Below are 25056 nucleotides of genomic sequence, written 5' to 3' on the forward strand. Positions count from 1 at the left end.
ATCCACTAGGAGATGCCTCCTCACACCGGCTGGGAAGACCAACACAGGTGAGCACGTGGAGAAAGTGGAAATTTCACACATTGCTGAGACAGATGTAAAACGGTCTGTTATTTTGGCAAACAATATGGCACCTTCCAAGTGTCAACAATACTATCCAGACCCCTAGATATTTGCCTAAGAAGAACCTGTACACCTAGAGAAAAACTATTCCATGAGTACTAACTGGACACAAATCACAGGTCCAAAATAAGCTACTGGATAATACACTTTCTCACAGTCACATACAGGAAGAGCTAGTTCTTCATAAAGGTCAGAGCAATGGCACCCATGTACCTGCACACAGATGTGCTTGCATATTCAAATATGCACACCACATACACACAAAAGTCAGCCTACAAAAACTTAACAATGGAGGTGAGAGACCTCTAAAATGAAACCTCTAAGACACTGAAGAAACAAATTCCAATTGAGTGTGGTAGTGCCTTTAATCCCAGCACTCTGAAGGCCGAGTGCTCTGTGAGGTCAAGACCAGCCAGGTCTATATAGTGAGTTCAGGACAGCCTGAGTAGGTAGTAAAATCCTGTCTCAAGCAATCAGAATAGACTGCAAAACAATACGGTAGAACAACCAACTCTGACTTCTGGCCATACACACATACCCGTGAACAAGCACGCCATTTGTACTCGCACTAACTAAGAAAGTAAAAATGCTGTCTCAATACAATGATTAGGTTAGGTCAATGGTTTTGTTCTTTGCTTTGGGTTTTTTCAAGACAAGGTTTCTCTGTATAGCCCTGGCTATTCTGGAACTCACTCTATAGACCAGGCTGGCCTTGAACTCAAGAGATCCACCTCCCAATGCTGGGATTAAAAGCATGCGCCACAACAGCTGGCTGGTCAGTGTCTCTAATCATCAACAGAAGACAGACTCCGCACCTGAAGTGTAGCTGGAGTACTAGCAAGTATATGGCCCCATGGGTCTTGTCTGTCTCTCACTTGTGCGTGCGCACAAACACGCTCACATGAAATGAATAAGGAATAGTCCTACTAGCATCTCCAAGCTAGACCTTCGAAGATTAAAATAACCCCCACTGTATGAATTAGTTTTATTAAAGTAAAATTTAAAATAATGATAAACCTTTCCAAATTTTAAATCTTGCTATGTTTGGTGGCCCCATGCCTTTGGGGCATTTGGGAGTAGAGGCAAAATTAAAAATATAAGGTCATCCACTTGCTTGGGTAACCAAGAACCTAGGAGTAGCTAGTCCAGGGACCAAGGGCAAAACCAAATACTGGAGGAGGTGGAGGAGGGGGAAGAGGAAGAGGAAGGAAGGAGGAGGAAGGAAGCAGCAGCAGCAGCAAAATGACTCTTAATGACATTCTGCTACAATTATGGATCAGGGCCTTGCTCAGTCAGCATCAGAGAAGCTTCCTCCTACAGCAGATGTAATCAAATAGAGACTCACAGCCAGACATGCAAAGAATGAGAGACCTTTGAACACTCAGCCCTAATAGGATGTCTCTATCAAATCATTCCTCTCAGGGCTCAGGACAAGAAGCAGAAAGAGCATAAGAGCCAGAAAGGATGGAAGTCCAAGACAAGAAGACCCTCTCAATCTGTGTCATCAACACTCATGTGAGCTCACAGAGACTGAGGCAGCATACACAGGGCCCGCACAGGTCTACTTCGGGTCCTTTGCATATACGTATTATGGCTTCCAGTTTAAGGTTTTTATGGGATTCCTGAATGTGGAAACAAATGCACTCTGTTTTTTGTACCCACTCCCCCTTTTCCTCCTCCAGACAGGGTTTCTCTGTGTAGCCCTGGCTGTCCTGTCCTGGCTTGGTAGACCAGTCTAGCCTCAAACTCAGAAATCCACCTGCCTCTGCCGCGATTGAAGGTGTGCACCAACACACTCAGCTTGTGCCTTCTCTTGGGCTCTTTTCCTTCTATTTGTTTTGTCCAATTCCTATGTGTTTTTGTTACATCTTTTTATATTTTATTAACAACAATCTAAGGTCATCCTCAGCAACACTGAAAGCTCCAGGCTAGCCTAGCCTATACAAGACTCAAAAACCTAAAACCAGAAAACAACTCCCCAAAATCTTTCACTTACTTTTTCATTTTTTATTGTTGCATAAAGGTAAACCTCAAAAGTATCTTCTTCCACAGCACATAGTTTTGCTTCTACTTGCGTAGTTGCTAAATGGCAATAAATGGACAAACAAGTGAGCTGAAGTCAAGGTTTATTTAAAGCAAGCGTGGCCTCGCTAAGGAACCAGCAACATGTGCGTCTTTCATGTCCACTCACCCTTCAGAGCAGTCCCAAAAGGTAGGCACAGCCATGGGAATATACAGACTGACAAGGGTTAGAACAGATAGTACAAAACACACATTCTTTACAGCTGCCAATACAAATGGTTAAAGATATTTACATGCTTTAAATTTTGATTATTATACAACAAATGTCCACTTGCTATCCCTTGCTCAGTAAAAGAAGCGTTTTGTTTTTGTTTTAATTAACTGCTGAAAATACACACATATTCATTTGTGTACCCTCAGCATTTAAAAACAATCTGAGAGGCAGGCACTATTGCTGTGAGAGGGTCCTCTGCACAATTCAGTTCACTATTTCAGCTGACAATTACTGACATTCAAATCCACCTGCAGAATTACAGGGGCACAAGTCAGTGTGATAGCAGGCATGAAAGGGACTCCAAGTAGCTTAAGGAGCCCCATGAAGAGGGCCAAACATTTAAACATGCAGATCTCAGAGATGTGGCAACAGAAGTGTAAACACCATAGGTTATCAATTAAAACAATCTGCAAAAATACCCTGGTCTTACCTCTTAGAATATTTTGAAAGTACTGGATAGCTGCACTGTCCCATTTTGTGGCAGGTCTGGAACAGCAAACAGAATTTAATGTGAGTAAAAAACAAAGGCTGATACAGCACTGCCATTTTGTTAGCTGGGTGTTAACACTCATTTTGTTAATGAGTGTTTCTGATACTAAATATCAAGCATCCAATTCAGACAACAAGGAGCCTGTGCCAATTCTCCTTCAGGGTACAGGCTCCAGATGCAGCAGACACTGGCACCTTCCCAACACAGATAAGGGCAGAAGCCCTGCTGAGAGGACACTCCCCCCACGCAATGTATGTCGACTTCTGTCAGTACCACTGTCCCCAGTTACCTACAGCAAATCCATTTCCCCCAAATACAGTACAAGTTCTTTGCAGAGAGCCCAAGTGTGCACCCTCCATTACTGGCTGCCACAGAGAATGGAAACACCAATTAGCCAACTCCAGAGTCAGCCATGAGAAAGCCACTACGCTCTCTGCATAGCCTTCACTGCAAGACTCTAGCACTTTGGCCCCAGCTCCTTTTCATCTTCAGCAGCTTGCTCTGTCTACATTTCACAAAGGATGTCAGAGAAAGGCTTGTAGGCACTGCAAAACAGGACAAAGTGGTGCTTAGAAACAACAAAAGTAAAATAAAGCTTTTTACTGTTAGGTACACAGGAACTCCAACTTCCCAAACTTCAAAAGGCAGTCCAAATAACCCAGAAATGGGCCCAACCTGGGACTACAGGGGGATCTTCTGGTGGTTAAATAAAAGCCAGCATTCCTTACGAACTGTGAAACTGGTTCTCCTTTCTCAAAAGGAATCATTTCTCTCACCTCTGGCAGAAGAGACTTACGGCTTCTTGCCATGCCTACTAACACAGCAAACTGTGTGCTGGCCTCCAGCCTCCAGCCTCCCTCGGCATTGCAAGGACCTGTTACGTATCTGAAAACTCACCATCCTAGCCTTCTCACCTCTTCCCCTTCAGCTCACGGCCCATGTAACCCATTCCCAACTCATTCTCCTTACCCTTGCTATTTCAGCTATGCCCCACCATCACCATCCTCCTTTATGCTCTGCTTTTGCCTCTCACTATGTTTTCTCTATTTTCTGTCCTTGCTATTCTCTCCTCTCCTGCAGATAGCCCTGGCCAAGTCCAGTCTGCTGGCCATGCCCGGTCTACTACTTTCTATGCTTTGGACTCTTCAGATGCCTCTGCGTGTTCTCTTGCTTCTGGCTATAATAAAAATCTTCCCCTTAACCATACCAAGAAGCAGAAATGTCATGTTTCTACAGTTACCAGAAAAAAAATCTCATGTTTCCAATGGTTTTAGTTATTAAAGATGCCACCACTGCCCTCCAACAACTGCTTTAAAGGTCAAATGAATTGACACACATGGCTAGTGCCTGGACATGATTGGTATTCAGAAATATATATTTGTTTTTCACTGAGAGATTAAGCATATTACTCTCAAGAGAAATGCAAAGAATTTCTAAAAAGAACAAAATAAAGATAATGATTTCAAAAGTCATACTATACATGAAAAAATTCCTAGTAATTTTTTTTAGAAAAAAATATATTAATTTCCTATCAGGCAACAACATCAAGAGAAAATTCAATATAATAGGGATGGGTACCTGTCTGTCTGTCTACATGTGTGTATGACAGAATAAACACAAGAGAACCTAAGAGAGATCAACACCACTAATATTCAACATTGTATAGAAAAAAACATCACTTTTAAAAGAATCTTTTAGTTTTTTATATTTTGTGTGATATAGGTGTGCAGTGTGCACACACATGCTTATGGTACGTGAGGAAAGTCAGGTCAATGTCAAATGTCTTTCCTAAACTGGAAGCTCATCAGTTTTCCTAGGCTGCCCGGCCAACACGTTTGGGGGACCTTGTCACCATTCCTCCTCCAGGCTAAGGTTACTGGCACACACCACCATATCTAACCTTTTATGTGGGTTCTGGGGATTCAAAAATCAGATCTGTTTGCAAGGCAGGCACTTTCCTGAATGAACCGTATTTTTCGCCTCAAAGAAACACTTAAAAAAATCACTGTGTGTGTAGATGCTTTGCCTGAACTATGTCTGTGCACCATATCTGTATGTGCTATGTGGATATGCCAAGTGGTTTGAAAAGAACGTAACTAGCTTTCAAGAAGCAAAAGGTTAAATACAAACATGACAAGTATATTGTGAGACCAAAGGATTAAAAATCAGTGGCTATTATTTTAAAATTTAAAGCACAAGCCTGAAGTTAGGCCAGCCAAGTGGAGGTATGTCCAGCCACCTGCAGGGAAGAACTAGTCTTACTGCATTCTTCCCTGCCCACTATGATACAGTTGCTAGGAAACTGGCCCATCCCCCTGGGAAGGGAAGCCAGACCATTAACGGTTTGGGGGCCTTCCTATAGCCAATCAATTCAGAATGCAACACCCCCTTTTGTGTTTCGACCAATAGATGCTTGCCAGGCAGGAATTCCCCTGCTTTGGGTGCACTGGGAGGGACCGGAATCTTCAAATCACCAAACTAACCTGAGCATGAGGCTCTCACCGCTTTGGCGGTAACGGTGTGAGCCCAAGCTGCAGCTTGTAATAAAAAGATCCTTATGTGTTCTGCAATGGACTCGACATCTGGTGGTGGTCTTTTGGGGTCTCGCGATTTGGGCACAACATATATCCACTTATGAAAAGGGCTAAAAACTAACAGGAGAGGCACATATATTGACCTGTCATACAGATGCATATAAACACCATCAAGGGTATCTCGAGAGCTTAAAAAAACCACAAGGCTTTCTAAGAGGGAGGACACAGGGCTGGAGAGTAATTGCAATCAATATTTTCCTGGGGGAGGATGTCTCATTATGTTGCTTAAGCTGGCCTCAAACTCTTATACCTATGCTTCCGAACTCCAAAAGTAGCTGGGATTACAGGCCTGTAATAACACTACCCTCAGATAATATACTTTTTCAAATGGTTCATGATTCTACATTTCTCTTTACAGTTAATTACTTCTTACAATTCAAAGCAGGGCAACAAGCACAGAACCCAGGTCTTCTAAAAGAAACTTACTCACTTCAGCCTTCAGGATGAGGCTGCCCTGGGGATTCTGCTGTATGAAGAGAGCACAGGCCTATGAAACTGCTTAGCATTGCTAAAGTGGATGAGATGTCAAAGAAGCCCCATACACTTGGTTTAGGCTTTTCCCAAGGCTCACTTAGTTAATAATAACAAGGTTTACTTACTGGGACTCACAGCACTCCAGCCAGGGAAGCAGTAGCTAAGTGTAGATCTTCACCTGTCCCCCTGCTCCTACTAATCCAACCCCCAGTCTCATTCACTGTCAGCTCTGCAGCACAACACATGCTGCAGCATCTCTCACCTTGTTCCCAACTCTAGCAGATCACACAGATCTTCCCTTCTAACGTGCCCTCCACCAGTTCACTGCTTCATCCCAGGAGACACTCTCTTGGAACCCACAGGCCACTCTGACCAGAGACTTTAGGTAGCTAACTGTAGATCTTCACCTCTCTCTCCATTCCTCAAAGTCCAATCCCCCATTCTCATCCTCAGCTCTCTAACAGACCTTCTGCTGTTGCCTCTCCCCCCCCACTCCCAGGACCATTCCCCAACTTGGGGACTATGCAGATCCTGGTGGAACACTCTGATTTCCTCCTTCCTGTGGACCCCTTCAGCCTACAAAGCCTGTTCCCATCCCTAAATGTCAGCCTCCAATACCCAAAACTACATTTTACTTGGAATTCCCAGTGGCCACAACTATCAGGACACCAGAACAATTTTCTACCAGGCAACATACAGTCACCTCACTCTCAAAAAAACAAGAGAGGGCAACAGAAACCAAGGAACAAAATACCACCCAACAAAGACAATACCAGATATCAGCACCTAGAATTAAAAAAATTCCCATTCCCTGATGCCTAGACACTACAAAATCAGTAACAGCCAGGACATGTCACCAGTAGAGTCAGTAAAACCTACCATAGCAGGCCCTGAGTATTTCAACATAGCTGAAGCACAAGAAAAAGATCTTTGCCGGAGTCGAACAGTTCTTGAGTCGGGAGTGAGGATTGAAATTAATAAACCAACACACAACACATGGGACCTTTCCAAGAGGCTCTAGTAGAAGGTAGACACTTTGCTTTATTTCAGATTCCTTTTAAGCCAAAGCAAAAGCACCTCAGCACAATGAATGAATTCACAAGGAAGTCAAGCAAAAGGTGTGACTTTGACAAGACATCCCACCTGCTGTCTCCAACAAAAGGAGAGAGACTTGGAAACTCATCAATGACTCCAGTGAAGGCCAGGGTGAAAGCAGTCTTTCTCCTGAGATCTAAATATTAAAGCAAGCTGGCAGATAGCAGCTCCCAACAGACCTTAAAACAACTTTATGAAAATGATAGAGGTTATTAAAGAGGAAATGAAAAAAATCCCTTCAAGAAATCTATGAAAACACAACAGGTGGAAGGAAATGAATAAAACAGTTCAAGACCTAAAAGTGAAAATGGAATCAGTAAAGAATACCCAAAGTGAGGGAAATCTAGAAACGAAAATTTTCATGAAATCAAACAGGAGCCACAGAGGCAAGCTTTATCGACAGAATAAAGGAGATGGAAGAAAGAATCTTAGGCACCGAAGACACGAGAGAAGAAATGGGAGAGAAAAAAAAAAACCTAAAGAAAATGCTGAATTTTAAAAAACAAAAACAATAAAAATTTCTGGCACAGAATATCCAGAAAATCTGAGACACTATGGAAAGACCTAATCTAAGAATAATAGGAATAGAGAAAGAAGAATAAACCAAGGTTAGAGACACTGCTTGGGTGACCAAGAACCAAAGACTAGATAGCCCAGGGATCCTAGAATAAAACCAAATACTGTTCTTTTTTGTTTTTGTTTTGTTTTCCAAGACAGGGTTTCTTTGTGTAACCCTGGCTGTCCTGAAACTCACTCTGAAGACCAGGCTGTCCTCAAACTCAGATATCTTCCTGCCTTTGCCTCCCAAGTGTCTTTTTTGTTTTGTTTCGTTTTATTTTAAGGTAGTTAAAAATGGCATTCTGCTATACTCATAGATCAATGCCTTGCTCAGCCATTGAGAGACCAAAAAAAAAAAAAAAAAAAAGGTAGCAGCGATTGGTAAGACTGTAGAGTAGGCGCGGTATAACAGTAAGTTCCCTGAGGGGAGAGCTACCTCTCAGCGTTCTTTCCCCACCCACTAGAGAGAGATACAGTTGCTAGGAAACTGGACCCTCCCCCTAGGGAGGGACACCTGGTCATGGTCAATGTTCTGAGAACCTTCCTATAGCCAATCGATTCAAATTGTAACACCTTGACCAATAGATGCTTGCCAGGCAGGAATTGCCCCTGCCTTGGGCATGCTGGGATGGGCCAGAATCTATAAATCACCCCACTAACCTGGGCGCGGGGCGCCGCTTCGGCGGTGGGTGCTGTGTAAGCCCGAGCTGCAGCTTGTAATTTTCAATAAAAAGACCCTCATGTGTTTTGCAACGGAGTCGATTCCTGGAGATCTTTTGGGGGCTCGCGAACTGGGTATAACACCATCAGAGAAGCTTCCCCCTGCAGTGTATGGGGGAATACAGAGACCCACAGCCAGCTACATGCAGAGAGTGAGATACCTTGAGACATTCAGCCTTAAATGGGATCGGGGAACCCTAAGAAACAGGAGGCAGAAAAAGAGCCAAAAAGGATGAAGGATACCAAGAAAATAAGGCCCTCTAAACCAACATGAGCAAAACTCGTATGAACTCAAAGAGACTGAGCAGCATGCACAGGGCCTGCACAGGTATACACCAGACCCTTTGTGTATATATTATGGCTTCCAGTTTAAGGTTTTTATGGAATTACTGGGTATGGGAACAAGTGGATCTCTGTTTCTTGTGCCTTCTCTTGGGGCTCTTCTCTTTCTGTTGGTTTGTCTTGTCCAACTCTGATATGTATTTGTGTTTTAACACTTATATTTTTATTATCTCTTAGAAATCTGTTTTCTAATGAGAGATAGAAAAAGAGTGGATCTGGATGGGCGGAAATTGAAACCATAATTAGGACGTGTATTATGTGGAAAAAAATCTATTTTCAGTAAAAGGAGAAAAAAATAGTACCCAGGGAGGCTTATTAGTACCCAAATAGTACCCAAAGCAGTTTGGTTTATGTAGGGAAAACAACTGATAAAAGATTTGGTAGTGTCTCTTGATAAATTTCTCAATAAAATGATGAAACTGAGAAACATTTACTCACTTTCACTACCACAGTTACCAGAAGTTAGAGTGAATTCTCTAATGTTTTATATTGTTTCTGCTTGCTTTTGCGACTAGACCTCACAGTACTACCAAGACAACAAGCAATCCTTTTGCTTCAGGCTCTTGAGCACAAGAATTACAGTCATACACTGTCACACCTGGCTTATTATGCTACTTTCTTCAATTACCACAGTCACAATTTTTGTTTGTGTTTTCTTTGGTGTTTTTCTAGACAGCGTTTCTCTGGGTAGCCTTGGCTGTCCTGGACTCACTTTGTAGACCAAGCTGGCCTCGAACTCACAGAGATCCACCTACCTCTGCCACCCTGCATGCTGGGATTATAGGTATGTGCCACTGCACCCGATGATTTCCCCGTTTTTAATTTTAGAAAAAAATTCATAGAGATAAGGCAACTTACCACAGTTTACCTTGCTAACAAATGAGCCTAAGTGGTATCGAAAACCACTCAAAAGAAATAGAAATGAAGGGAACTGGAGAGCCCCGTGTACAAAATCTGTACACCTGAACAGCCATTTTACTCATCTCAGAAACAATCAATTATGATGGCGTGTAAAGTTACTGTCAATTTTTTTGAAAAACAAACAAAAGAAATCCATATTATCCTTACAGGCAAGCACCTGAAATCAACACAAGTTCTTTCTTTCATAACATTTCATTGCCTTCTCCCCTTATTTTCCATGTTGCCGACTAGGAAGTATTCTATGTCAACAGGTATTGTCTTTTACTTCTAAGATAACCAAGACACCAAACCCTACCCCCTTATTCAGTGAACTTGTCTTCTGTCAGATCATTTAATCTGGAGTGAACACTTGATGGAAGCACAGCACAGAGATCCTTGTGCCCACAGATTTCTAGAGAAACCAGGAATGTTAAGCACATAGGATTGTCTTTCCAGTGGGAAAGATGAAAACTCTGTTCTTCCATTCAGAAAGCTGAGAACTGGAAGCAAATAGTAGTCTGGTCACCTGCGTTATCTGTTGGGATAGGCCATATCAAGCTCATATAAGCAGGTCCAGAGGTGGCTAGTAATCTAAACATCCCTTAGAGCCAGAGGGTCCCCAACTCCCACAACTAGGACCAGAAGTACCTGATAGCCCAAATGACCTCTACACTAGCTGTATGACTGAGACCAGGCCGGAGCATTAGGCCCTTAAGCTAGTACAGGTAGCATATCTCTAGAACCCATCTTCTTGGGAAAGATACGTACCCTGAGTTGACTTTCAACATAATTAGGCTTCCTTGTGCCCCAGGGACTGTATTACAGCAAGATTTTTTTTTTTCCCTAATATCACTGGGCTTAAATATACTGTTATTAGACTCTCCAGCGTCTGATCCGGGCTGACAAAGTCAATGTGCACCAGGCTTTCATTCTTATCTCTTCACAGCTTGCTTCCCTGCCTGGGTATCTGCAGGGACCACCTCACACAGGGGCTTCACAATACCACATCATGGCATTACAGGTCCATGGCAATACAGGTTCAAACCTGCATGCAAGTAGAGCTCATTTTTAATTGGCTACAGTTTGCTTTCTCTGATTGTGCTCTTTACAACAAAATGATGGAAACACATACAGAAAAAGGAGTGCCAATATTTTAAGCTTTCAAAAAAAAGCTGTACTTACACAATTTCAGCATTGTCTTCACAGAAGTCAATGTGTAATGTCACAGGTTTTGTACAATAAAGTCTGAATTTTTTTGCTCTATAAGGAAGCTTCATGAAAGACTCTACTGCAACACGGATGCTTAAAAGTAAAATATAGATAATTCTATTATAAGTAAAAATTATACACAATAAATTCATTTAAAGCACACTTACAGAATATACTTTATCTAGAAAACAATTTTTCCTTTTTCTGATAAAGCTACAATAATGTCTTGGAACATCTGACCAAGGGACCATAACTATCCCCAAGGAGCAAAAAAACAAAACAAAAAACTTAAGTTTTATGTATAAAGATCTATATATCATATATAATCTATAAAATTCCATGGTATAGGAGTTGAGGCAAAAATGTTCTAATGAAGCTACAAAAACTGAGAAATACTGAATAATAACTGAACCTGTGAAGAAGCCTATTTCAAATTTTAGCTTTATTCTTTTAGACAAGGTCTCACATGGTTCAGACCGGCCTGCTTCTATGTACCAGCTGCTAAGAACACTGGTATGTGCCACCATCACCATGCCTGGCTATTTAAAAATTTTAAACACCAAATTCAGGCAGGTGAGGTACCTCGGAGGGAGAAGGCCCCGTCACCAGGCCTGAGAGTCACGTGGTGGAAGGAGAGAACCAACTCCTGCGCGTTGCCCTCATGCACTGTGGCTTAAGTATGAACCCCGCCACACACAACAAATAAAATCAAAAATACAAAATGTCAGTTTTATCACATGATCAGAATGACACAAAAGATTCTGTAAACAGATGGATGTTGTCCCAAGAGCTGGAGTACTGAGATTTGACCAATGACAGGTTCAGTATTTTTTGTTCCACCCTTCTTCAGGCAAACTATAGGCCACTTTAACCTAACACAATTCAAATATCAACTGGTTCTCTTCCTGGGTCCCCACCATACTCTCCATGGGCAGCCACAGGTTTATTATCTAGGACAGGTTAGAAAACTGTAGCTGAGTCGGGTACAGTGGTGCATATGTATAACCCCAGCACTCAGGGAGGCAGAGGCAGGCGGATCTCTGTGAGTTCAGGGCCAGCCTGGTCTACAAAGTTGAATCCAGGACAGCCAAGGCTGTACAAAGAAACCCTGTCTCAAAAAAGCAAAAAGAAAACAAAAAAAAAAAAAAAAGGAAAATGGTGGCTGTACTGAAACATCTTATTAGACTTATCATGTAATTCTAAACAAAGAGAAAAGTCCCCAACAGGTAAACACAATAATTCTTTTAAAACAAACAAAAATAAGCGCTGCTGTAAAGCCATGGACATGAGCTACCGTGCTCTTTGTAAACCATAATGTCTCGTTTGCTACATGCCACTCGTGCAACGGTAGCCTGCTTGGTGTAGTGCCTCATTCCGTGGGAAGAAGGGTCCTCATTTACTTAATTGAGTACCTTTTACTCTAGGAACGAAACTGGAAAGGTTGTCACAAAATGCAAAGACTGACCCATTAGTTCCAGTAAACTATAACACATGGTCCCAGAATCAGAGCAGTGTGCCCAACGGACATTTGGCTCCTGTGTCCTAAGAGATAGCCTAACCTCCCTTTGTTCTGTAAGATAACCAAAAACGCATGCTTGCATACTTTGCCCTGTGGACCCTAACGCCAGTCCCCATCCTCCTCTTCTGAGACAAAAATGCCTACCACTTGGCAGCCTCTTTCTTGAGCCTCTTTCTCTTTCCTCTACGAACTACTCTGACCATAAGCAAGCTAAAGGCAGCAAGAGATGCAGAGAGAACAACTGGCCCTGCCCTTTCAGGCAAGAGGCCGCCTGTGAGCCTTACTTTGAAAGCTGACACCGAGTTGGCTGGACAGAGAGCAGCAGGTAAGAACATACGCTGCTATGGCAGAGTCCTGAATCTGGTCCTCAGCACATCAAGCGCCTCACATACCTTTAACTCCAGCTCCAAGGATCCAACATGTGCATGCATACACACAAAACACGTGTACACATAACTGAAAAGACACCTTTAAAAGTTTTTAAACGAGATTTAAATGCATTTCATTTATTGACATTTTCCTTTAAAACTGTCATTTGTCTCCTTAAGGCACATAAGGCAAAATTAATGCATATGTACTTTTTAGATTTTACTGGAATGTACTTGGCAAAATCCACAAGGAAACACTCTGCCAGGTAATGGTCTGCAGAAGAGATGATTGACTTAATCACAGCCCTGCACCAGCACTTCAGCTCCTGACAGTACACCACACATACCTGCAAAGTGAAAACAAGCTCAGAGTTAAGTCTCCAGTCACATCTGAGAGCTGGAAAGTCCCTCAGATCGCCACAGGTCAGAGCGGCAGGAGCTGGACCTGCCCCCACCAAGCAGTGTCTGAGAGGGAAGGGGTTCAGGACAATTTTTCTTACTATAGTTGCTCCCATTAGTCAGTTTCTGTAGCTCAAAGTTAACTATAGCCTGAAGAGATTAACGAGAGTTCCAGGAGTCAACAATTCATAATTTAAACTGTCCCCTGCTCCACGCAGGTAAGAACTCTTACACTACCTTGCTCCATGGAGCCTAGAAGGTGAACTGCTCACCTGTCCAGCACATACTCTATCAACAGTACTGGCCTTTAACCACTTAGTAGTCATCCTGTCTTAGACATCAGGCCAGCTGACATAGGGCTGAAGCAATTGGTTACAATAACCTTTATTGTACAGCAGACTTTACTATGGTATATTGTCTTAATTATGTTATCTTATTATTGTTGCCAGTGTCTTCCTATGCCTAACTTGTAAATTAACTCAGTAACTCAGATCTCTACTAGGGTCTTGGCAGAGTAGCTCCTTAACTCCCCCGGCTGTCTGTACAACAAGCAAGTTAAAATGCATTGTTCCCTCTTCCCCAGTCTGAAGACAAAGCCTACAAGTAGCTGTCAGAAACTTCAACCTAGCTTCCTTTACTCCATGGCTTCCCACAATTTAATGTCCTTTTTTTTTTTGGTCTGGCACAAATAATCCTTCGCTCTATGACAGTATAAAGTCTGTCTTTTGGGTTTGTTTGGTCATTGTATACCTGCCATATAGCAGTCTTCAAAAACTACTTGCAGAATGCCTGTGGTTGCTTACGGGAACACCCTGACAGAGTGACAGCCAGATTTTGAAACTGTTTTATTTTACGCAATCTATCAAGCATAACTCTGATTACAAATAATGAACAGGCTGGAGAGATGGCTCAGAGGTTAAGAGCACTGAATGGTCTTCCAAAGGTCCCGAGTTCAATTCCCAACAACCACATGGTGGCTCACAACCATCTATAGTGAGATCTGGTGCTTTCTTTGGGCACACATGCAGGCAATAAAATAAATCTTAAAAAAAAAAAAAGAAAGAACACAAATAATTAAGAGGCTGTAGCTTAATAATATACATACCTACATGCAAGAACCCAGCTTCAATCCCCACTATCCAACACACTATCCAGACACACAGCCTGCTGATGGAGACAACAAGAACATGCCTTCTCCTTCACATCTCCGCCAGAGGTGAAGAGGAAACACAAGAAGCAGCACCTGGAGCAGGGCTCCAATTCCTACTTCCTGGATGTGAAATGCCCAGGATGCTATACAATTACCACAGTCTTGAGCCATGCACAAACTAGTCTTGTATGGTGGCTGCTGCTCTCTCTTCTGTCAGCCATGTGCAGAAAAGCAAAGTCTACAGAAGAACACTCCTTCTACTGAAGAACAGCCCTGGATCAAGGAGCCATCTAAAGACACATCTGGATTTCAAAAAGGAAAAGGAAGGACCAACAAGCCACTATAAAGCTCAAAGGGGCTAGGGGTTCAGAGGCATGCATTAAGCTCTGGGTTCCAGCTCTAGAATAGAAATAAAAATTAAGTAATAAGTGAATAGAGAAGAAAAAGACTGAACACCAAAGGGGATAACAGCACCAATCACGAAAATGAAAACTGTACAAAGAATCATTAGGATAAAGGAAATGGGACACATTTAGCGGAGTAATACTCCATTGTCTATTAAAAACAATGACATCATGAAATTTGCTGGCAAGTGGATGAAACTAAAAAATATCCTGAATGAGGTAACCCAGGCCCAGAAAGGCAAACATGGCATGTACTCACCTAAGGGATATTAGCTGTAATGGATAACCATGCTACAATCCACAGACTCAAAGAAGCTAAACAACAAGGAGAGCTGAGGGATTTGGGGGCGGAGGAAGTGCACACAGTGAGAATTCTGGAATTTGGTTTCTTTAAAAAACACAAAATATTACAACAGAATGTGTTTTAATGCTAGGTGCAGGATGTGGGGCTGCTTCTGACTGTCTGCAGCAGCCGACCATGATTTACCTCGCATCCTAGCTGAGGCACAGTTTTGCCAGCTACAGATAGTTTCTCCAACTGTGTGATGTTTGGAAATCTGGGAACTTTTCAGAGGGTATATAAACACTCCCTGATGTGGGAGTGGGGGAGGGGTTTGGTAACTGTTGGTCGTTTAGGGAGGTTGGTTGCAGTTTGCTAGTAGCCATGGTCAGAAAAGAAACAAAAGAAATTAGGTTCATGTATTTTTATATTCCCTCTCTCCCCTCTATCATTGTTCCTTTCCTATCAAGTGTTAGGGGGTGAAACAGAGATAGGGAATAAAGGGTGGGAAAAAGAAGAACCCACAAAATAGCAGAGGTCAGCTATGGGGACACATGAATCTCACTGAGAAGGGCAAACAGAATACAAACTGAAGGTGGATGGGGTATGGTAACTGGCTGGAGTGGGGGTAGGGATGGGAATGCAAACAGGAAGGATCAGGTGTGGGAAGTATAGAGGGAGAGAGTAGCAGAAGAGACAACTGGAAATGGGGGGCATCTCTGGGAAGAGTTAGAAGCCTAGGACAATAGAACCTCCCAGGAATCAATGAAGGTGACCCTAGCTAAGAATCTTAGCAATGGGGGATGTGCAGCCTGAACTGGCCATCTCCTGTAACCACGCAAGTCTTCCAGTGGAGTGACTGGGACAGCCAGCCACAAAACCTTCGACCTAAATTCACCCCTACAATGTCTGTTGGTGTAAAGGTGGCACAGAAATTGTGGGAGTAGCCACTGGTCCAGCTTGAGACCTATGCCATGAGAGGGAGCCCACCCCTGACACTGCTTGGAGGCCCAGGACCCAGAGGCTGGATAGACCAGAGACCCACAATAGAACCAAACACAAACGGGGAAGGAAGAAAGGAAAGGAGGAAGGAAGGAGAGAGAGAGACAGAAAGAAGGAAAGAAAAGGAAAAGTTAATGAAATGATTCCTAGTGGTATTCTGCTATACTCACAGATTGACATGGAGCCCAAATTGTCCACCCAGCAATAGATGGAAAACAGATCCAGAGACCCACAGATAAACATTAGGCAGTGCTTAGAGAATACTTCAGAAGAGGGAAAGGAAGAATTGTAGGAGCCAGAGGGGTCAAAGACACAAGAAAAACCACAGAATCAACCAACCTGAGCCCACAGGGGCTCACAGAGATTGAACCACTAACTAGGGAGTCTGCATGAGACTGACGCAGGCTCTCTGCACATATCTGTTAGAGTTGTGTAGCTTGATCTTCTGGTGGGACTCCTAACAGTAGGAGCAGGAGCTGTCTCTGACTCTGTTGCCTGCCTTTGGGACCCTTCCCCTAACTGAGCTACTGTCTCACCTTAACAGAAGAGGAGGCGCCTAGTCTTACAGCAACTTGATGTGGCATAGCTGGTTAATATTCGTTGAGGTCTGCCCTTTTCTGAAGAGAAAGGGAGGTGGGGTGGATGGGGAAGGAAGAGGAAAAACTGGTAGAAGAGGAGGAAGGGAAACTATGGTCCAGATGTAAAATAAAATTAAAAAAAAGACTCATTCTTAAATGTTTATACTATTTTTTTCTTTTCTTTCCATTTTTGTTTTGTTTTTTTGAGACAGAATCTCTTTATATAACCCCCACTGTTCAGGAGCTCGCTATGTAGAGCAAACAAGGCTGGCTTCAAACTCATATAGAGATCTGCCTCCCTCTGCCTCCTCCTACATGCTGGGATTAAAGGCATGAGCCACCATACCCAGCTAACTACTTCATACTTTATTAGTTAATAAATGAGGGAAAATTCAACACAAATGAATCCTAACTCAGGATGCAGAAGGAATGAGAAAAATCTTATGTTAAAAACACAAATGAAAGAGCTGATCTAGGCAGTGGTGGCCGCTACTAAAATACTTGTAACAAAGTCCAGGCTGAGACCAGGCTGTCACAACCTTAATCCACTGGCTTCTTAGCCCCTCCCAAGATAGTCTTACCTTCCATTTAATAAACAGGAAGTTCACAGCATAAATATTACTGAGAGAAAGAGAGCCCAAATCTATCCAAAATATTTAGCTTTGCTTATCAGTCTATGCAAAATATAAAGGACAAAAGTTAAAAACCTGAAATATAAAAACGCATGTGTACACATACACTTTAAAAAGACTAACTGTCCTAGTTTTATTTTTGAAGCTAACATTCAATGTTTCATGAAAAATAATACATTATGTTACTAATGATAATGGGGGGAGAGTCAAAACGTTTTCTAGTTTTTTTCTCAAAACACCCTTATAAGTCTTTTCTTACCACACTATTATAAAAATTCACTTTCCTGAGAAAGGTCTAAAAAGAAGCCAGACTGCAGACAATGGTAGTTTATGCTGCAGCACAGAGGGGCAGGACATGGAACAAGTAGAATAAAGAAACATAAATTGCTCAAAGCTAGAGAGAGTCTGACAAAGTGGCAGGTAGGCAGAGACATACACACACACCAGCCCCAACTTAAACCCCATTTCCTGTTTGCTGAAGGCTCTGCATGTATGTGCTGGGCCCAAAAGACAGTTCTGCATCTTGTTTTAGATCATGTGTCGTCTCCTTCACCTATGTTATAAAAAGTTAGTCTGGTGAGATGGGTCTGCCAGTAAAAGTCCCTGCTGCCAAGGTCAATGGCCCAAGTTTAATCCCCAGAACCAACATGAAAGGAGAGCCTTGCCTAATATTCCTCATCCAAGACTAGGTTCTAGCTTGTACAAAATCAACCAGCACCAAGCAATCACAGTTATAATATTCCAAAGGCTTTTACTATCTATATGCAGAATATTTTGTATTTTGAGCACTGTTTTAAGACCCTGAGAACAAAGCACATTTAGGAACATACCTGCCCTTCTTCCAGCATTAATGGTTTTATTTCTATGTCTTGACACATGCTGTTATAGAAGTCATTCATGGCACTGTTTAGTTTTTGGTAGTCAACTTCCTGTTCCAAAAAATGACTACATCCTTTTATAATTACCCAGAAGCAACCTGGATCTTCAATCTGTAATATTTTAAGAAGACAAAACAATGTATGATTTAAAAGTAGAGTCATAGGATATAAAGCCTTAAAATACAGTAAATATTTCTAACGTAAGTGATCTAACAAGTCCTTAACAAGCACCTTTGTCTTAAATGAAGGCAACAGGGTGGCACATTCACCTGAGTTTGATGCCAGCCTCATCTACAGTGAGTTCCAGAAAAGCCAGAGCTTTATAAGTGAGATCCTGTCTCAAAAACAAACAAACAAAAAAGGTCTGATTGAAGATAATATCTGAAAATGCACTAACAAGAAGAGGCAAGCAATTTTCAATTATGTGTACAACTCAAAAGGCAAAGAGGGCACCAGGCACAGTGACACACATGTGTAATGGCAGTACTCAGGGGGCTGAGGCAGAGGGATTGCAAATTCAAAGCCAAACTCTGCCCCCATAAAACGCAAAAAGACGCCCTTGATCTTCAATATTTAAAAAATATACATGACACAAACAAGTAAGTTATAGACAGTGTTTAGAACCTGTTTTTATGAAAGAAAACAAAACAAAACAAAAAAGAAAACACCAAGAACATGAGTGTGGGGAGCCACGGAAGCCCTGAGTGAGTCTATAGGGAGCAGGTAAGATCCTATGTGAATGTGTATTGTTGGCACAGGCATGTCAAGGAAACCAAGGCTCAGACCCAGAGGAATTAGCAAGCCTTCCTCTGTTGACATTGACAGTGTGTGAAAACCTATCACCTACACTTTCTCCACTGGGTGACTACAACCCCAGACAGCTCCCCTACAAAGACTCCTGTTGAGACTACGGGTTCCTCATTCACCTGCTGTACATAATGAACTCACTGAGATTCTGCTGGCTGCCTAGCTGGTGCTGCTTCATCGGAGTGCCCACAGCCACCATGTCCCAGCCTTTGGCAGGAAGCATGGTGGCACACAGATAGACATGGTGCTGGAGAAGTAGCTCAGAGTTCTACGTCCAGATCGCCAGGTAACAGGGGCAGAGAGCAACTGGGCTTGGCTTGGGCTTCTGAACACCTCAGAGACTCCTACTGACACACTTTCTCCAACCATGCCAAACCACCCCCAATCTTTTCAAATAGTACCAGTCCCTGGGGACCAAGCATTCAAATCTATGAACCTGTGAAAGCCATCCTTAGTCACACCACCACACATATAAAAGTTAAAAACTCCACAGAAGTACCATTTTTAGAAATAAGCTAAAAAAATGAAAAAAGTTAAATTTAAATTAAAGACATCAGTTAAAACTACCACTGATTTTTAAAAAGTGTACCCTACCTCACCCTACACATCAGAGGGCAGAAATACGAGTGTTTGCTTTAGTATTTTTCTACTCTTCTGAATATTTGATTTTGTTGGTTGTTTTGAGACAGGGTTTCTCTGTGTAGTTCTGGCTGTCCTGGATCTTGCTCTGTAGACCAGGCTGGCCTCAAACTCAGAGAGCCACCTGCCTCTGCCTCCCAAGTGCTGGGATTATGATTTTTTTAAGACCAGATTTCACTATGTATCTTGGCTGGGCTGGAACTGGCCACATAACACAAAGATCTACCTGCCTCCACTTCCCAAGTGCTGGGATTAAAGGTGTGCACCACCATGCTTGGCTGTTTGAATGTTTTTATAATAATTGGGGGAAGAAGACAGCAGTCATTCTGATTTTGGTAACTGCAGATTATGCAGTCACATAATAGCAGAGATATCACCTTCATGCTGAATATAATCAGGATGGGATAAACTATGACACATAGCCAAGATAACACATTCACTAGAGAGTGACCCCAGGCCGGGGAATATAGCTCAGTGGTGCACACCCATCTAATATCTCAAGGTCCAGAGCTATCTCCTAGAAAAGGAGGAAGGGAGGGAACCCAGGCTGCTTAGATGCTCAACTGGCAAGGGCTTGAGAGTAGCTCTTACAGTATGCTCAAGAAGTTGAAGGCCAGATGGTTATAGTAAGTGTCTACAGAATCTTAGCTAGGAACTCACATAGCTCAAGCTAGCGTCAAACCTGCTAGAGCACAGTTTTTTTTTCTCCTGAGTGCTTACAAGAGGGTTTACAAGAGTGTGCCACAACACCCAGCTGTATTTACCAATGGGATCTATGTTAAAGGACAGGAAGTGAAACATAGGAAATAAAACTCTAATAGTGATGTACACGCTGCTTCATTTAACACTGGCTGGAGTGTACTAGATAACACTGTAAGACAAGACTGTCAGGAAAACTGAACAAAAATATAAACTTGCCAGTTTTTATAAGCATGACTTTCTATGCAGAAAATCCTAAGGAGTCTATAAAAATACTAAAAGCACAGTGAAAATTATAAAATTATGATAAAAGAAACTGAGTCAAGTACAAGAGAGGCAGAGCTCACACCTCTGGAGCACAGCACTCTCAGCAGGGAGACAGCTCTTCCTAAGTTCAAGGGCAGCCTGATCCACACAATTAGTCCCTGGCAAGCCAGAGCTACATAGTGAGATTCAATTCTTATCATTATCAAATACTAATTTTTTTTTTTTTTTTAGTATTGGAGCTATGTAAGTCCAAGGTTCAATCCCCAGCACTACCTAAAACTGACCATGGTAGTGTGTGCCTGTAATCCCATAGCCCATCAGGCTATAGAAGGTGGAAACCAGTCTCAGCTGCAGTGTATCAAAACAAAAGTAGCTAGAGGGACTCATGCCAGATTTCCAAACCTTACTACAAACCCACAATAATCAAAACAGTGTGGTGCTATAATAATTCAGACACACAGACCAGAAGAGTAAAAATCCCAGGGCCACCTACTTGACAATGTGACCCAATAATAGTTGGCAAAGGCACCAAAATCATTCCATGGGGAAATGATAGTCTTTCCAAAAACGTTACTGGGAAACTGAATATTTCATTCCAAAGAATGAACTTACTAGTTAGCATCATATAGAAAAATTAATTCAAGGGGCTGGCAGGATGGCTCAGAGGGTATAGGCACTTGCTGGGGAAGCCTGGCAACCTGAGTTCATGCTCTGAAACATGTAAGAAGAGAATTAACTCTACAACTTTCACATGTATGCCATGGCACATGCCTCCTCATAATTAACATGAATGCACCCATACAGTAAAAAAAAAAAAAAAAAAAAAAGAAAACGAAATCAAAATGTATCAAAGGCCTAATTGCAGGATGTCTGACACAAAACCCTTAGAAGTAAATAATACAAAAGCCTTATGTTGTATTTGGCATTGGCTGCTTGGTTATGATACAACAAAAGAAAAAATTGTCGGGAGCTGTGACTCCAGCAGCCTGCTTTGATATTTAAATCTCGGCGGAGAGATGGCTTTTAGGAGGCCTTTACTAATGGCAGAGAAGAACTTGCAAGTCCATCTCCTTTTGTTTGTGACAGCAGGTGGGATAGCTTGTGAGGGTCACACCTCTTCCTCAGGCTCCTTGTGCCAATTAACCTATTGTTCTGAGGTGTTTTACTGGCTAAAAGTAACTCCTCACAAATAAAGAGGTCAGAAGGCTGGAGGCAGAGACTTGAGACTTGCTGCTTGCTGCAGCAGCCTGCCTTTTGCTGTGGCTGTCGAGTCTGGACCTTTAAAAATGTTTCCTGTGTGCTGTGTGTTTATTTTATTAATATTAATCCTCACTCCCGACTCAAGAACCGTTCGACTCTGCTGGCTGGCTCCGGCAAAAAAATGAACTACTAAGCTTATCAAAATTGTATTTTATGTCTATGAATGTAACAGTGAACCATGCATCCTAGATTCCTTTCTGTTGCTGTGATAAAAGACCCTGACCAAAGACCACGTAAGGGAGGAGAGGGCTTATCTGGTTTCCAATTCCAAGCGGTGGCTCATACTGCAGGGAAGAGAAGCCATCACATCCAGTCAAGAGCAGAGTGAAGACAAAAGACCTAGATCCTTGCTGGCTTGCACTCCGATAACTTTAATTATACAACCCAGGATGCCAGGCCCAAAGCATTCGAAGGCCCTCAAATGGGCTGGGCCTCCCCACAGCAATTAACAAAACCACCACACACTCATGTCCGCAGGCCATCCTGCTCTAGGCGATTCCTAATTGAGCCGCTCTTCCCAGGTGATCCTAGGCTGGGTCAATTCCAAGTAACCAGCACACCATGGAAGAGTGTGCTGCAGATGGCTTCTCAGGTAAGGGACTGATACTCAGAACCTAAGGAGAACGTCCAAGACTCAACTCAACAACCACACCACTTCAAAAACGAACCGAGGACCTGAAACAGCATTTTTCCAGTGAAGCTAATACAGGGGCCAATAACCACACGAAAAGATGACTGATGGGCGTAGAGACAGCTCTGTGGTGAAGAGTGGCTGGCTGCTCTTGCAGAGAACCCAAATTCAGTTCTCATCAGTTCCCAGCACCTACCTTGGTTGGCTCACAACTTCCTGGAACCCCAGCCCCGAGGGTACCTGCACTGATGTGCTTATATCCAGACAGAGACACATAATAAGAAAATAATTTTTAAAAGACACTTGACATGCTGAGTGTGGCAGGACACAGCTTTGATTCCATCATTGGAGAGGCAAAGGCAGGTAGATCTCTGTAAGTTCAAAGCCCTCTTGGTCTACAAAGGGAGTACCAAGCAAACCAGGGCTACAGAGCTTGCTTAAAATAAACCAATTAGTTAGAATAAGCCCTATTAGTTAGCCCTAAAATAAACCAATTTAGTTAGAATAAGCCGGGCTTATTTATTATTTAGTCAGACGATTCAGTAAATGGTGCTTACCAACAGACCTGACTACTGAGTTCAACCCTCAGGTCCAGGTCAGCTGTCCTCTGACCTCTATACGTGCACCAAGACACATGTACTCCCAACACAGGTAACACACACAAATCAATGTGTGACTATCCCAAGATTGCAAAGTTTACATAAATAAAGTCAGTTGTTACAATTAAACTGATCTGTTGGTCAGTTCACCAATGAACACTCCATTGTGGGAGGTGGTGTTGATGAGGTAGGTCCTCGCTGTGTAGCCCAGGCTGGCCCAGAACTCACTGCGACATTCTTGCATGCTACACTGAGCCCAGTTCATATATCGGCTAGCTTAAGTGTGTTAAATGCATTTGCCACCGCCATCTGCAACCAGGGCGTGCAACTGCGTCACTCGCTTGCTCTGAAGGCGAGCCTAGGGCACCCGGGCTTCCGAGCCAAGATGGCAGCCGCACATGGGGAAGGTTCCTCGAGGAAGGCCTCGGGCGCCCCTCACCTTCAGGACCAGGACCTCGAGCATCCCGCAGGCAAGTCCTCGTCCTTCTCTCACAGAGCAGCTCACGCCACACAGGCCGGAAGACAGCAGCGCACCGAGTGGGAGCGAGCGTCCCTCACCAGACAAAGAAGGCCTGAGGCCCGCACGCTAGCAGCCTTCGCAAGGCTTCGTGTGCCCGCACGCACCCTTAACGGCCCGCGCTCACGCCGCGCCTGCGCACAGGGCTCGAGAGAGCTAGAAAGCCCCTGCGTGCCAACCGCCTGGATAACGGCCTGGCTGCGCACAGCGCCGCCCTGAGGCGGGGCGGGGAACTACAGGATTCACCTGTCCAGGGCCTTACTGGTCCCCCGAGGATGGAGCAGCTGCCTGCAAGCCAAGTCTTCAGCAGTGTTGTCTGCCAGGAAGCCCTGCTCTCCACTCGTCTCGGGCCAGCTTCCCTCCTCTATCCCAGCACTTGCGTCGGCTCTCTCCTATATCAGTACCTGACTTTGGTTTGCAGCTATGCTGGGGTCTCCTAATTAGCCATCCAGGTCTCCTAATTAGCCATCCGGGTCTTGTGGCTTCCCAGCATCATTTCCACCTGACCGCATTCCGGGAAAGGCCCCCCACCTCCTGAGCCAGGTTCTGCACACACCTGTATTTTACTGTTGTGGCATCATGGGGGTTCTTTAAAGTGCCAATTTTTCTCATCTCGTATTAGGACAGGCTGAGATAGTGGTTCTAAGTTACATGTGGTCACGCTATGAAGGAAAGGACACACAGAAGGAAAGGGAAGGGTAGCTATCAGTGCTCTCTCGGGCATCGTCGACAAAGAAGGAAGTGGAGTAATAGCCCGTTACAATTAAAGGAACCGTGACTCTACCTACCCAAACAGTTTTACAAAAGAATTATTTGATGGTTGAATTTTGAAAAACAAAAAAACAAAAACAAAAAAAAACTTTTTTTTTTTTGGCTTGAGTTTGTATTCAATTGTAATCATCTGGTAAGGGAATCAAGATGGCAAAGAGAAAGTGTGGAAACTGAAGGAAAGGGGGTCATGTGTTTGCAAAACAACAAGCACATGGCATCCAGTTTTAGGCTTGGAGAGAGTTCAATGGGGAAAGTGCTTGTTGCCACATACTTGCAGGACCCAAGTCAATCCTCGGGTTCCATTTTTCAAAAGCTGGTGCAATCCTGGCGCTGAAAGGGAAGAAACAGGCAGATCCCTGGGGCTTGATGACCAGCAAGCCCCTTCTACTTAGTAAGCATCGGGAGGGTAAAAGACCAAAAAAAAGACAGGGGGAAAAAACACCACACACGTGGTTGATTCCACAAGGCTCAGGTAGGAAGGTGGGAGGAAACAGGCTTCTCTTGGTTTGCAGTGCAGGACAATCACTTTCTCTTTTGACTAGGTCCCACGCTGCAGGATTGAGTTTTAAAACAATTTTTCAGTGGTGGTGCAGGCCTGCAATCCCAGCACCCAAGGAGGTAGAGGCAGGCGGATCTCTGTGAGTTTGAGGCCAGCCTGGTCTACAAAGTGAATCCAGGACAGCCAAGGCTACACAGAGAAACTCTGTCTCAAAATAAATAAAGTGAATGCTTACTGCTCTTCAGAGGACCCACGTTAGGATCCCAGCACCCACATTAGGTTGCTTACAAACACCAGTAACTATAGTGCTAAGGGATCAAGTGTTCCGTTCTGGCCTCTGTGGGTACCAGCACAAACAG

General features: G+C 43.3%; 1 protein-coding gene across 1 annotated transcript in view; it reads right to left on the reverse strand.

Moving 5' to 3' along the window:
- Positions 1–23373, reverse strand: part of Tdrd12 (tudor domain containing 12) — a 63379-nt gene extending 40006 nt beyond the window's left edge. The window contains exons 1-6 of the mRNA XM_060366722.1: positions 23350–23373; positions 17961–18119; positions 12896–13032; positions 10772–10891; positions 2847–2902; positions 2117–2202 (exon numbers count right to left, since the gene is read on the reverse strand). Coding sequence (XP_060222705.1) covers positions 2117–2202; positions 2847–2902; positions 10772–10891; positions 12896–13032; positions 17961–18119; positions 23350–23373 — 582 coding nt within the window. The remainder of the gene's footprint in view (positions 1–2116; positions 2203–2846; positions 2903–10771; positions 10892–12895; positions 13033–17960; positions 18120–23349) is intronic.
- Positions 23374–25056: the final 1683 nt, after the last annotated feature.

This window comes from Meriones unguiculatus, chromosome 14 (genome assembly GCF_030254825.1).
Source record: "Meriones unguiculatus strain TT.TT164.6M chromosome 14, Bangor_MerUng_6.1, whole genome shotgun sequence".
Classification (NCBI taxonomy): Eukaryota; Metazoa; Chordata; class Mammalia; order Rodentia; family Muridae; genus Meriones; species Meriones unguiculatus.